The sequence below is a fragment of the Solanum tuberosum genome, unplaced genomic scaffold (genome assembly GCF_000226075.1).
Source record: "Solanum tuberosum cultivar DM 1-3 516 R44 unplaced genomic scaffold, SolTub_3.0 scf00087, whole genome shotgun sequence".
Lineage (NCBI taxonomy): Eukaryota > Viridiplantae > Streptophyta > Magnoliopsida > Solanales > Solanaceae > Solanum > Solanum tuberosum.
Genome location: NW_006239017.1, coordinates 324,429 through 334,826, shown reverse-complemented (window position 1 = coordinate 334,826; position 10,398 = coordinate 324,429). Strand labels below are relative to the sequence as shown.

General features: G+C 35.0%; 2 protein-coding genes across 2 annotated transcripts; both read left to right on the top strand.

The window, feature by feature from the left end:
* The first annotated feature begins 294 nt into the window (after positions 1–294).
* Positions 295–5,269, top strand: LOC102600348 (protein FAR1-RELATED SEQUENCE 5). Its single transcript, XM_015308763.1, has 3 exons — positions 295–1,221; positions 1,971–2,530; positions 4,760–5,269. Exons 1-3 carry the CDS (start codon positions 1,191–1,193, stop codon positions 4,952–4,954), a joined length of 786 nt encoding a protein of 261 aa, XP_015164249.1. The 5' UTR covers positions 295–1,190; the 3' UTR covers positions 4,955–5,269.
* Positions 5,270–6,327: 1,058 nt separating this feature from the next.
* On the top strand, positions 6,328–10,398 carry LOC102600025 (protein FAR1-RELATED SEQUENCE 2-like). The gene is made up of 4 exons (XM_006347238.2): positions 6,328–6,410; positions 7,389–7,825; positions 9,021–9,237; positions 9,786–10,398. Exons 1-3 carry the CDS (start codon positions 6,404–6,406, stop codon positions 9,234–9,236), a joined length of 660 nt encoding a protein of 219 aa, XP_006347300.1. The 5' UTR covers positions 6,328–6,403; the 3' UTR covers position 9,237; positions 9,786–10,398.

The following is a 10,398-nucleotide window of genomic DNA, read 5'->3' as shown; positions in this document are numbered from 1 at the left end:
CCCCCACCCCCACCCCCACCTTCTGTCCGTTCCTGCGAAACCTTCACAACGTGGATTCATTTCGTCATTTGTACGATTTTGAGTAAGTTTTTCGTTTCCGATTCTTTGTTTGGTGGAATCCACAGAAAGTTTGAATTTGTATTAAAAAAAATTGCTCTTTTTGTTCTTTTTTTTCTGTTGGAATTGAGTCCGGGAGAAAATTTTCAAATATTTTTGTGGTGGTTATTGAAGCTGAACTCTAACAAGGGAATAAAACCCTTTTGGGTAATGAACAGAATTTTCTCTGGGGATTATTGGTTTCCCCTGTATTTGGGTATTTTTTTTTAATTCTCTGTATACTGAGTGCTGGAGTTTATGTTTTAGGCTGAAAGTTACAGCTTCTTATGTGTTTGGGACAGTATTAATTTGGAATTTGTCTTTTGAATTTTGAATCAGTTATGCTTTTGGTTACCAATTATTTAAGTTATTGAAAAGATATGATTTTTTTTTGCCCCATTAGCTTTTTAACTGTGATGCTTAGAGAACTCCTAGCTTTTAAGAAGCCTTTGGACATATTAGCAAACATTGGAGTGAAATGGACCTAGATGGAGTGGGATGAGTTTTGAGGATTTGTATGGCAATTCTGAACTAGTTTAGGATTGAGGCATAATTATTGTTTTTGTTGTATAAAGAAGGGAGTATTTGTTTAGTTGGGGATTTGCTGCTGCAAGAGTGAATGATCTTCATCAAGGATAACTTAATCCAAAAGAAGTAAAACCATAGAGGATAAACTAACGTATAAGGCTGACTATGGAGATATAAGTCAAGAGGAGGACTCTTTATGGAGAAGAATTATCACAGCAAAATATGGAAAAAGTGATTGCTGGTGCACTAACCGAGTTAGTTCTCCACATGGTTATGGACTGCGGAGATATATTACAAGTTTATTGCCTAAGTTTCGAATACATACTTTTCTGTAGGTTTTGGATGGCCAGAAATTAGGTTCTGGAAGGATATTTGGTTGGGAGATCTTTCGATTGGCGATTCATCCTGATGTAACTATAGTTCATTGTAGAGCTTGAAAGAGTTTGGAGCATCTCATTTAGAAGGAATTGCCAAGGCCCGAGAGTTTAGAGGACTTGATTAAGCTTATCACCAGATTAGAAGGTAGCAACTGGCTGACCAGCGGGAAAGATTTTTTGAGATGGCTCATGATAGAAAGGCCTTATAGGTTAAATCAAGGTATGAAATTTATTCATAAATGGAGAATATGGTTGTCCTTGGAGAAGAATTTTGAAAAGTGCAGCCTCCCTATGGTGTCATTGCTTTGGTTGAATTGTTTCAAAGGAAGTACCACATCCCATGAGAATCCTAAGAAAAGGGGGATTTATTTGTGCACCTGATGCTTCGTGTGCAACATGGAAACAGAAGTGTATAGTGTATACCATTTATTTATAAATTGCAGAATAACGGCAAAATTTTAGGACATGTTTTTGAACATTTTTGGCATTGAATGGATAATTCCCAAGTCCATACTTTAAAAAGCTGGAAAAGGATATAAAAGTTATCTGGGAAATTGCACCAGTGTTTTGAGGGTAAAAGCAGATCACTTCATCAACTAAAATATCACTGTATTCATTTTTTTATTATTGGTGCAAGTTAAATGATGGAAATAATTCTACAAATCCCGTAGAGTCTATTAGCTCTTTACATCTATGTATAGATTAGTCTACAGTAAGCTCTTCTATTGTAAAATATGGCAACCTCTTGGTACTTTTATTCTTCTTCTTTTAGCTTAAGCTTGTTACATAACTTGTTAGTTGGCATGGGAACTGTAGTCTGATACCGCCCACATCATCTGTTTCTGCTGTTCGAATTGTGACGTATCTGTTTTCTAATTTGGACATCCTTGGCCGTTTGGTTTTTCTATAACCGTTTTATCTGTTGAATTTTATGGTATTAGCAAATTACTGACATAATTGATTCAACAGTGGACTTTGTGGTTGATGATCACGTCAGTGGTGATGAGGAAGAGGGAACAGTTGTGGAACTCAGAACAGTAGATGAAAATTTGATTGGAGGAAGTTCCAGTGAGGAGGCACTTCATCAGGTGCATGATGTCAAGGTGGATGAAGACCTTCCTGAAAGGGAAGACCTTTTATTAGAAGAAGCACAATCTCTGGATAATTCAACTTCAGATGAACCTTTCGTTGGCCTGGAGTTTGAATCTGAAGCTGCTGCACATGCATTTTATAATGCATATGCAACAAGGGTGGGTTTTATCATCCGGGTTAGCAAGCTTTCACGATCTAGGCGCGATGGCTCCGCCATTGGTCGAGCACTTGTTTGCAACAAGGAGGGTTTTAGAATGCCTGATAAGCGGGAAAAGATTGTGCGACAGAGAGCAGAAACTAGGGTTGGTTGCAGAGCAATGATATTAGTTAGAAAAATTAGCTCTGGAAAATGGGTTGTCACAAAATTTGTCAAGGAGCACTCTCATCCATTGTGCCCAGGCAAAGGTCGTAGGGACTTGATCTATGATCAATATCCGGTTAGTTTTTTGCCTTATCTTTATTAAGGTCTTGCAACATAAGGTATCCTACTTTTTTTTGTTCATAGAAGTCATTTAATTTTCTAGACTGTATCATCCTAATATTGCCTTTGATTAAACATCTTTTGTTTGTACCGTTTGATGGAACCTGAAATTTTAAGGAGGCACCATGTATGTTATATGTACTAGTTTTTGGATACCGGCTTTGCTTGTGTACCTCATTTAATGAGTAAATGATTTTTAAAACTCATATAGATCTTATTAAACAATGTGTTTTAGTTTTCAAATAAAATTTAAAGAGAGAAGTGGAAGTTTATGAAAATGATGAATATTAAACTCATTTAGCTAGCTCAATAAAGGAAGACATCTTGCGCCATGAAGGTCTTCAAATGCCTTATTGCAAAATAGAGACACATATGGGGACAAACGTTTCTTCTAAATTGTAATCTTAGTTGATCTCAAAACCTAATTATTAGAGAAAATCATAATTTTTACAAATTTGCCGATTATAGAATTATTTATTTGATGAAATGAATTAATTCTTAAGGGTATAAAAGGCAAAAAAGAGAACATGTTTAGGACTACCAAATGCCGAATACAAATATTATGAAAAATGTGGTTAATAATGCTATTGTCGAGTTACTTATCTGGCGTTAAAAGACAAATAGCAAGGCATGTTGGCAAATGATTTTCAATGATTTGCCGCTTAAGAAATTTTAATTCTATAACTTAAATTTAAAAGCCAAATGATGATATGAAACAGAGGGAAGATGGCTGGCTCTTACTAAAATCACATTAGCATTCAAACTACAGTTACTCTGAGAAACTACAAAGGGTCCTTTATTAGTAAACAAAATTTTAGTTGAATGCAAAGTCATAAAACACCTAGGGTGTGGCCTAGTGGTCAATGAAGTTAGAGGAGAACTGTTTTTGCAATATGTACTAATCATTATATTTCGCACCCCCAATTATTTTATATATTACCATTTTTTATAAGTTCAAATATTTTGTATAATACTAGTGAATAGTGACTGAAGATTATTTTATAAGCTGTTTTCTTTTTATTTTCTTTCATTTTTAGTGCTAGTGTTGCCTATAAGTGAATGATTTCATGGATATATCAAGTGGATGTCAACATAATATGTGCTTTTACAGTCCACCTTCTCACTGTTTTCCTCACAAAGGCAACACCAGCTAAACATTATCCTTCTCCTTTTCAAACTTTATACTGTTAGTATGCTGTGGGAAAATGGTATAAAGGATAGTTCCATTTTGGTACGAGGAACTTACAGTTATGAGAACAAAATGTTGTGGTAAACAAAAAAGGAACAACAGAATATCTTACCTCTATAAGTGCAACCTCTATTTTGCTGGGGGGAAAAGCGTCATAGCTTTTGCCACACTGCAAATATTTGCCCATTTTGCTTTCTTTTATAGCACCATTATCCTGCTGTTCTCTCAGAGCTACCATTTATGGTGGATTGCTAATTGAATTTTAAGAGAAATTCGACAAGAGAAAAATCATTACAAAGGAAAAGGGAGAAATTCGGCAAGATATATCCTTCTATGTTGTTTGGACTCATTATTCCTTGATTGCAAATACTAATAAATGGTAGTCCATCTTTCCATTTTAGGAGTAGTTCTGTAGAAGTGACGCCTTGTTACTTGTGCAAATTTATTCTGTTAACACTCTGTTATGTGGATAAAAGATGATATAAACTGTTTTCATTTGTGTCTGTGGACAGGTTATATATTCGTGAGTCACCTTATCCTTCAATTTCCGTCATCCTTCATAATGATGTTACATGAACCTAGAAATGTAATCCTTTTTGGCTTTTTTGGTGTGCGAGAAGAAGTGTTTATAGAAGTCATGATCGTTGTGTTTTTGGTTGTAATATGCACTTAAAATACTGATCAAGTGGAAGTATCAAATTCAAATTTGAAAACGTTATCTCTAATACTACAATACTTGGAGATGGTAAATCTGTCATAAAGTACATATTATTGTCATCGTGAAGACATTTAAACTAGAAACTAGATCATATAAACTGGAGTGGGGGAAATTAGTCGATTTATCAATTGCCACTTGTAGCAGTAGTTTTAAAATTATTGATTTTCTCTGTCGATGCATGTAAAACTGAGATCTTATGCCTAACGTTCATCTTCAAAGAACTAACTTTACCCGATTTCAGCTAACTCTTGTTTTGGTTTCTCAACTTCTTCCTGCAGAACGAGCATGACAAAATCCGGGAGCTATCTCAACAACTGGCAGCTGAGAAAAAGCGATCTGCAACATATAAGAGGCATTTGGAAATGATATTCGAGCACATTGAGGAGCACAATCAATCTTTGTCCAAGAAGATCCAAGATATTGTACACAATGTAAGGGAGTTGGAGTCCAGAGATCAACATCATCATAGATAGTTTTAGCTTAATTTGCCTTTGTTGATATTAGTGTAGAACCTAAGTTCAGTAAAGATCATAATGATTATTGTCTTGGCTTGCCTTTTTCTCTCTCTGTTATCCTTTTCATTTTCTTTGGGAAGAGTATGAAAAATTTAAGATCAGATCATATCTTATTTTCACTTTTTTCTTTTCCTTTTCCTTTTGGGTAGAATTGTGGAAATGTAGGAAAAATTGGCACAGAATGTCTACTTCTGGTGCTTCCATTGTAACATTCTTTTGGAAAGTTGGAGTCATTTTTTTCCATTTTTGTAAAATCTCAAGTCCATTTCATTAGGTCTTTCCAGTTCTTTTAGATAATAGTAAACTGTATTTCATCTTTCTTTGGATGCTTCAAGGATTACTTTGAGACATATTCCAAAAGGTTTGCGTACACTCTAGACTCCATTTGTGGAATTATATCGAGTATGTAATTGTTGGCTATTCTTTTATGCCCAACTTTTTAAGATTATGTTGGAGTGCTTATGGATGGCATAGTTACATTTGTCAGTCCTATAAGTGGTATCTGCTGGCTCGATTATTCCGAACCAAGAATTTCTTCACGCAGAGATTGAACTCAAGATAATGGTGAAGGAATCTCATCCATCTCGCCATATCGAGAACCAGAGGAGTTGGTAATTTTGTTAAATTTTAACTAAAAAATATATCCAAAAAACTGGAGCAGTCAAACTAAAAATTCTAGTCTTCTTGTACACATTTTGGATCTTTAGTTATATTAAATTTGGTGTGTTGCGCTTCCATCTAAACAATTATATAGTCCACTCAACCAGTAGTGGTTTCAATGCATTAGCTGTAGTTGCTAATTCAGAAATAACTATAATGCATATAGTAGGTATATAATGGTAGAACGTAACAAAATATTACGATTGTCTAAGATAAGGGGATGGAAATATGATAAACTCGGCCATACGCATATTAAAAATTACTAATGATTAAAAAATCAAACTGCAGTGCTAGTAATTTTCATGATTGTATAGTTCAACTTCATTATTTGGACAAAAATGAACAAAAAAAAAACTTAACTAACATAAGTCTAAAATTAATTAGTCTGTAGCCAAACTTTTAGAATCTTTTTTTTTTCAAAAGTCCTTTTAAGAAAAATGAAATGCCTTTAGGTGAGAATCAGTTTGTGTTTGACTAATCAATTTGAAAAGTATTGTGGAGCAATAATTAATATTTGACCGATTTTCTTTTTATAGTTCCTTCCGAGTATATTTTCTCATTGTACTTTTGAGAAAAGAAAAACTTTTTTAAATTTTGAAAAATAATTTTTGCATACTCCAAAACATGCTAAACCTTTTTGTCCATTTTACCTTTTATTTTAGGGCCAAAGTTTTACCTAGAGTATTTGTTCTTTCTTCAGAAACAGAGGAAAATGTTACCTCCAAAACACTCATTTTTCCTCAAGGGATGACTAGTAAGTCCTCTTTCTTTCATTTTTGTTTTTGGGTTTTGGTAAAGATCACTGCTTTTTGTTTACATGAATGCAATTATGTATAAAACTAGCTCAATAACAGAATAAAATTGTTTCTTTTGGCATTGCAATTTCTTCAGCAAGATTAAAGCTTTCTGTTCCTGCAATTTCTCTATTTATTTTCAGTTTTTCCACCATTGATTTAAGAATTTTAGTTGGGTATTGAGTTCGTGAGGATTATTTATTTTCCCATGAAAACTTTTCTGGAATTTGTGTTCTTCCTAATTGCTGCTAAACTTAAGGCAAGTAAGGGAGTTTTCTTGATAGGGCAAAAGTAGGTATATGATGCGTGATTTTGATATAATTTGGTCCATTTTATAATCTGAATTAGTTGTACAAATTTGCTTTCTTGTGTGCATATATTGCTGACACACCCCTTTTCTATTCGGTCTAAATTTGTTTGTCTGGTTTGAATTGAAACGAAGTTCTAAAAAGTAGATAAAGGCTTTTAAATCTTGGGGTCATAATCTAAAGATATGTAAAATGTGCCAAAATTCCCCTTAATTTTGTGGTCTTAAACATGTCACGTGAAAAGTTAGAAGAGTTGCCAAAAAAGGAAAGAGACTCACTTTTTGTAACGGACTAAAATGGGAAATAAGACAAACTAATTGAAATGGGGGAGTTCAATTTTTATGTTTGAATGTATAGTGAAGAAGCAAGTATTTGCTTCATACTGTCACGCATTATCCTGTTTTGATTGATGCTACCAGCTCCAAATACCTTTGAAAGCTGTTTTTAGACCAATTTCCCACCTTTTGTGATGTTGTAAGGCTTGTTTGTGAAAGTTCAAAATTTAAAAATTGTTTCTTTTTGTGGGATTACACTGGGTATGTTGTTGTTGTTGTTTCTTTTTGTTTTACTGTCAATCTTTGTGAGAAAGTCTGCCAACTGAAAGTTCACTTATTTGTTTGTTTATCTCAGTGGATGTGCAAGTTTTAGAGGATAATGGTGCTAGAAGAGTAGAATCGTCTGCAGAAGGACAAGTTAGTACATCTGAAGCTGATAGAAGTCATAGAACCCAAGAACCAAATGAAGGTATGACATTTGAATCTGAAGAAGCTGCCAGAGCGTACTACGATGAGTATGCTGGAATGACAGGATTTATAACCCGTGTTCTGTCATCTCGCAAGTCAGAGCGTGATGGGTCAATTATATCACGTGGACTTGGTTGTAGAGGGATACCAGATAATCAAAGGCCAGCAAGTTTAGCCAATCAAAAGCGAGATAGACAACGTGATGGTTGTACAGCAATGATCCTAGTCAAAAGAGAGAAGCCTGGTACGTGGGTGGTCAGAAAATTTGTTAGGGACCACAATCATCCTTTAGTTATGTCACCTTCCAAGAGACGTCCAACTTTCGTAAGCTTTCTTAGTCTTACCTTTGTATTAACATGTAATAAAAGTTTTTATTTCAGTTTCCCTAACTTTAACCCCTCTCTTTTATCTTCTTTAGGCTCCTTATTTGCTAATTTTCGTAGCTACACAACTAGATATCCACTTTGGATGTGTGTGTTTGCATGCATGAGGCATTGCAAAAATTGTTTACTTGTCTGCACAGCCTCTTTTATGACTGCCTGATTTGTTTGTAGTACTTTAGTCAATATACCCAGAGGTCCCAACTCTCTTGCTAATTGTTTCAAATAAGTAATCCCCGGTAAAACCTAACTATTCAAGAATGCTTGATTTGGTATGCTCAATAGACTGCCGATGGTTATCCACAGTAGTATTACAGTATTAAACTTTCCATTTTTACACATAGAGTTATTTGGCTTGGGTTGTCAAAATTGTATGTAGGATGTGCCACCTCTGGACTCTGGTACTACTCATTGTTGCTTAAGCAGTGGTCATTTTGCTTGGAATCCAGTTTAACGCAGAAAGAGATATATTAAATGCATTAATAAGTGGTCTCATCTAGACTGTGCAATATAACACGAGAAAGATTCACTCTTAAACTTCTAATTAGTACATGAGATTGTGGTGCATCTTGGTTGTTCGTGATAGTGGATAAAAGTGAGTATCTGTGACAGTAGAATCTAAATGTACAGGCTGCCTTATGCTTCCATCACTTTTTGATTATCTCTAATTATTGTCCTGCAATTTTTATGAACTTCTCACCCTGCCCATCCTTTTTGGCAGGAAAAGAGAACATTAAGTGCATGAGAACATATGATTGTAGGAAAAGAAGAATTAAAGTTAGGGAAAAAGGAAAAGCTGCTTTTAGATTATTAAGTGCATTCGTAGTATCGATTCTGCTAGTTTGCAGGGTTTAGTTTTAGAGAGGAAGTTGGTGGTTGTTTCTATGCATAGTATATGACTATGTACATTATTACGCCGAGTTTGACAAGACATTAGTTGGATACTTGGATTAGTACAAAGCATAGATTGACTAATAGGAACTTATGTAAAGATTGTTCTAAGCTTTAAGCAGTCAGGCTACTTGGAGCCAACTTTTGCAATAACCAATTGCTGATGATTTCCCATTTTATACTTGGAGCCAACTGAGGTTTGTTTATGGGACTGTCATAAACTGATACCTTTTGTGTAATTCTTGTAGGATGAGAAAGATAAAAGAATTCAGGAATTAACAGCAGAACTTCGGATCAAGAAACGACTAACTGCAGCATACCGAGAACATCTCCTTAGTCTCATGAAAGACGTGGAAAGCCATAGTGAACATCTGTCTACAAAAGTTCAAGCTGTTCAGAGCATTCTTATAGAACTTGAAGCTAAAAGACAGGAGCTTTCCAATCATAGTAGACACCATAAGTAGGGTAAGCATTTTTTTTTTTTAATTGATATTTCTCTTTTAAGTTTGTAGCATATGTGCTGATTTTCAATGCAACTCCACCTTTATGAGTTTTGCAAAGTATGCCTATTGCAAAGATTTAATTGTGTGGGTTCGATGAATCTTGAAAATTTTGTCCATTTTGCCAGCATCTATTGGTGATGCCACTGGATTTCAATTGCACTAGACATTTGCTGCCTATTAGGATAAACCGTATCATTTCCATGGGTGTGTATAATGGTGCTCTGTAGGAAAGTATAGAAACATTAATTAGTTTCTGATGCATTGTGAGGAATAAGTGGAATGGTAGATTATCAACATGAAACGCAATGCTATTCTTTATTTGTTTGTTTGTTTTGGTTGAATCTTTTGTTTTCAGCTTCATCCTCGAAATATTTGTTGCCGTTAGCAGACTTGCAAATAATGCTTTCAGTATCTTACATGTGTAAAGACCTATACATGTTTACCTTTTTTCAAAAACTTCCACAACTACCTGAATTTTGATTTGACTTGCTCATCTTCTTGCAAATGTAGAAACTCTAGAGTTTATTCCCCTGTCGAAAGTGATTATGACGGACTGATTAGAGCCAAAGATGTCTAACTGAAGGTCATGAGTTGCAAGCTGATACAAGCTTGTGCTTTTGGCTGGGCAGCGGCTACATTAAGTTTAATGAAGCGGATGGGTGCGGCCACCAATCAATATAAGAGGGAGGAAGATCTTTTCGAAGAAATTTGCACAACTTTTTCGCGTAAATATGATGTGGGAATCTCTAGATTGAACCCCTGGTACATGTTATATGTATTTAGGAGCCTGTTCAGAAGTTGTACTAACCATATGCATTTGCTAGGATGGTTGATTCTTGTTTCTTAGATTTCTTAAAGTTAGCATTTGGAATGGAATTGAGGTTTCCAAATTTTAGTTCCTCAACTATTATTTAATGAGAAAAGGGGGCTTCGACCCGCATTGAATGCTGGGCTACTCGTTGAAGATAAAAGTACTTCAAACCCATATGAAGTTTTACCATGAGCGGGTTGTATCCACTGAACAAATATAGGTTCAGTCAAGATTTGCTTCTTCTGATAGGGACGGAGCTACAGTGTATCAAAGGATGGTCAAACAAACACCTTTCATCGGAAAATTATACTA

Bases quoted from the DNA above. Each gene is read 5' to 3' on its own strand.
- LOC102600025 (XM_006347238.2), top strand. The intron at 7,826-9,020 runs GTAAGCTTTCTT...TAATTCTTGTAG, and splicing joins CCAAGAGACGTCCAACTTTC to GATGAGAAAGATAAAAGAAT.
- LOC102600348 (XM_015308763.1), top strand. From the start codon at position 1,191: ATGATAGAAAGGCCTTATAGGTTAAATCAAG. The intron at 1,222-1,970 runs GTATGAAATTTA...TTGATTCAACAG, and splicing joins GCCTTATAGGTTAAATCAAG to TGGACTTTGTGGTTGATGAT. The intron at 2,531-4,759 runs GTTAGTTTTTTG...TTCTTCCTGCAG, and splicing joins TGATCTATGATCAATATCCG to AACGAGCATGACAAAATCCG.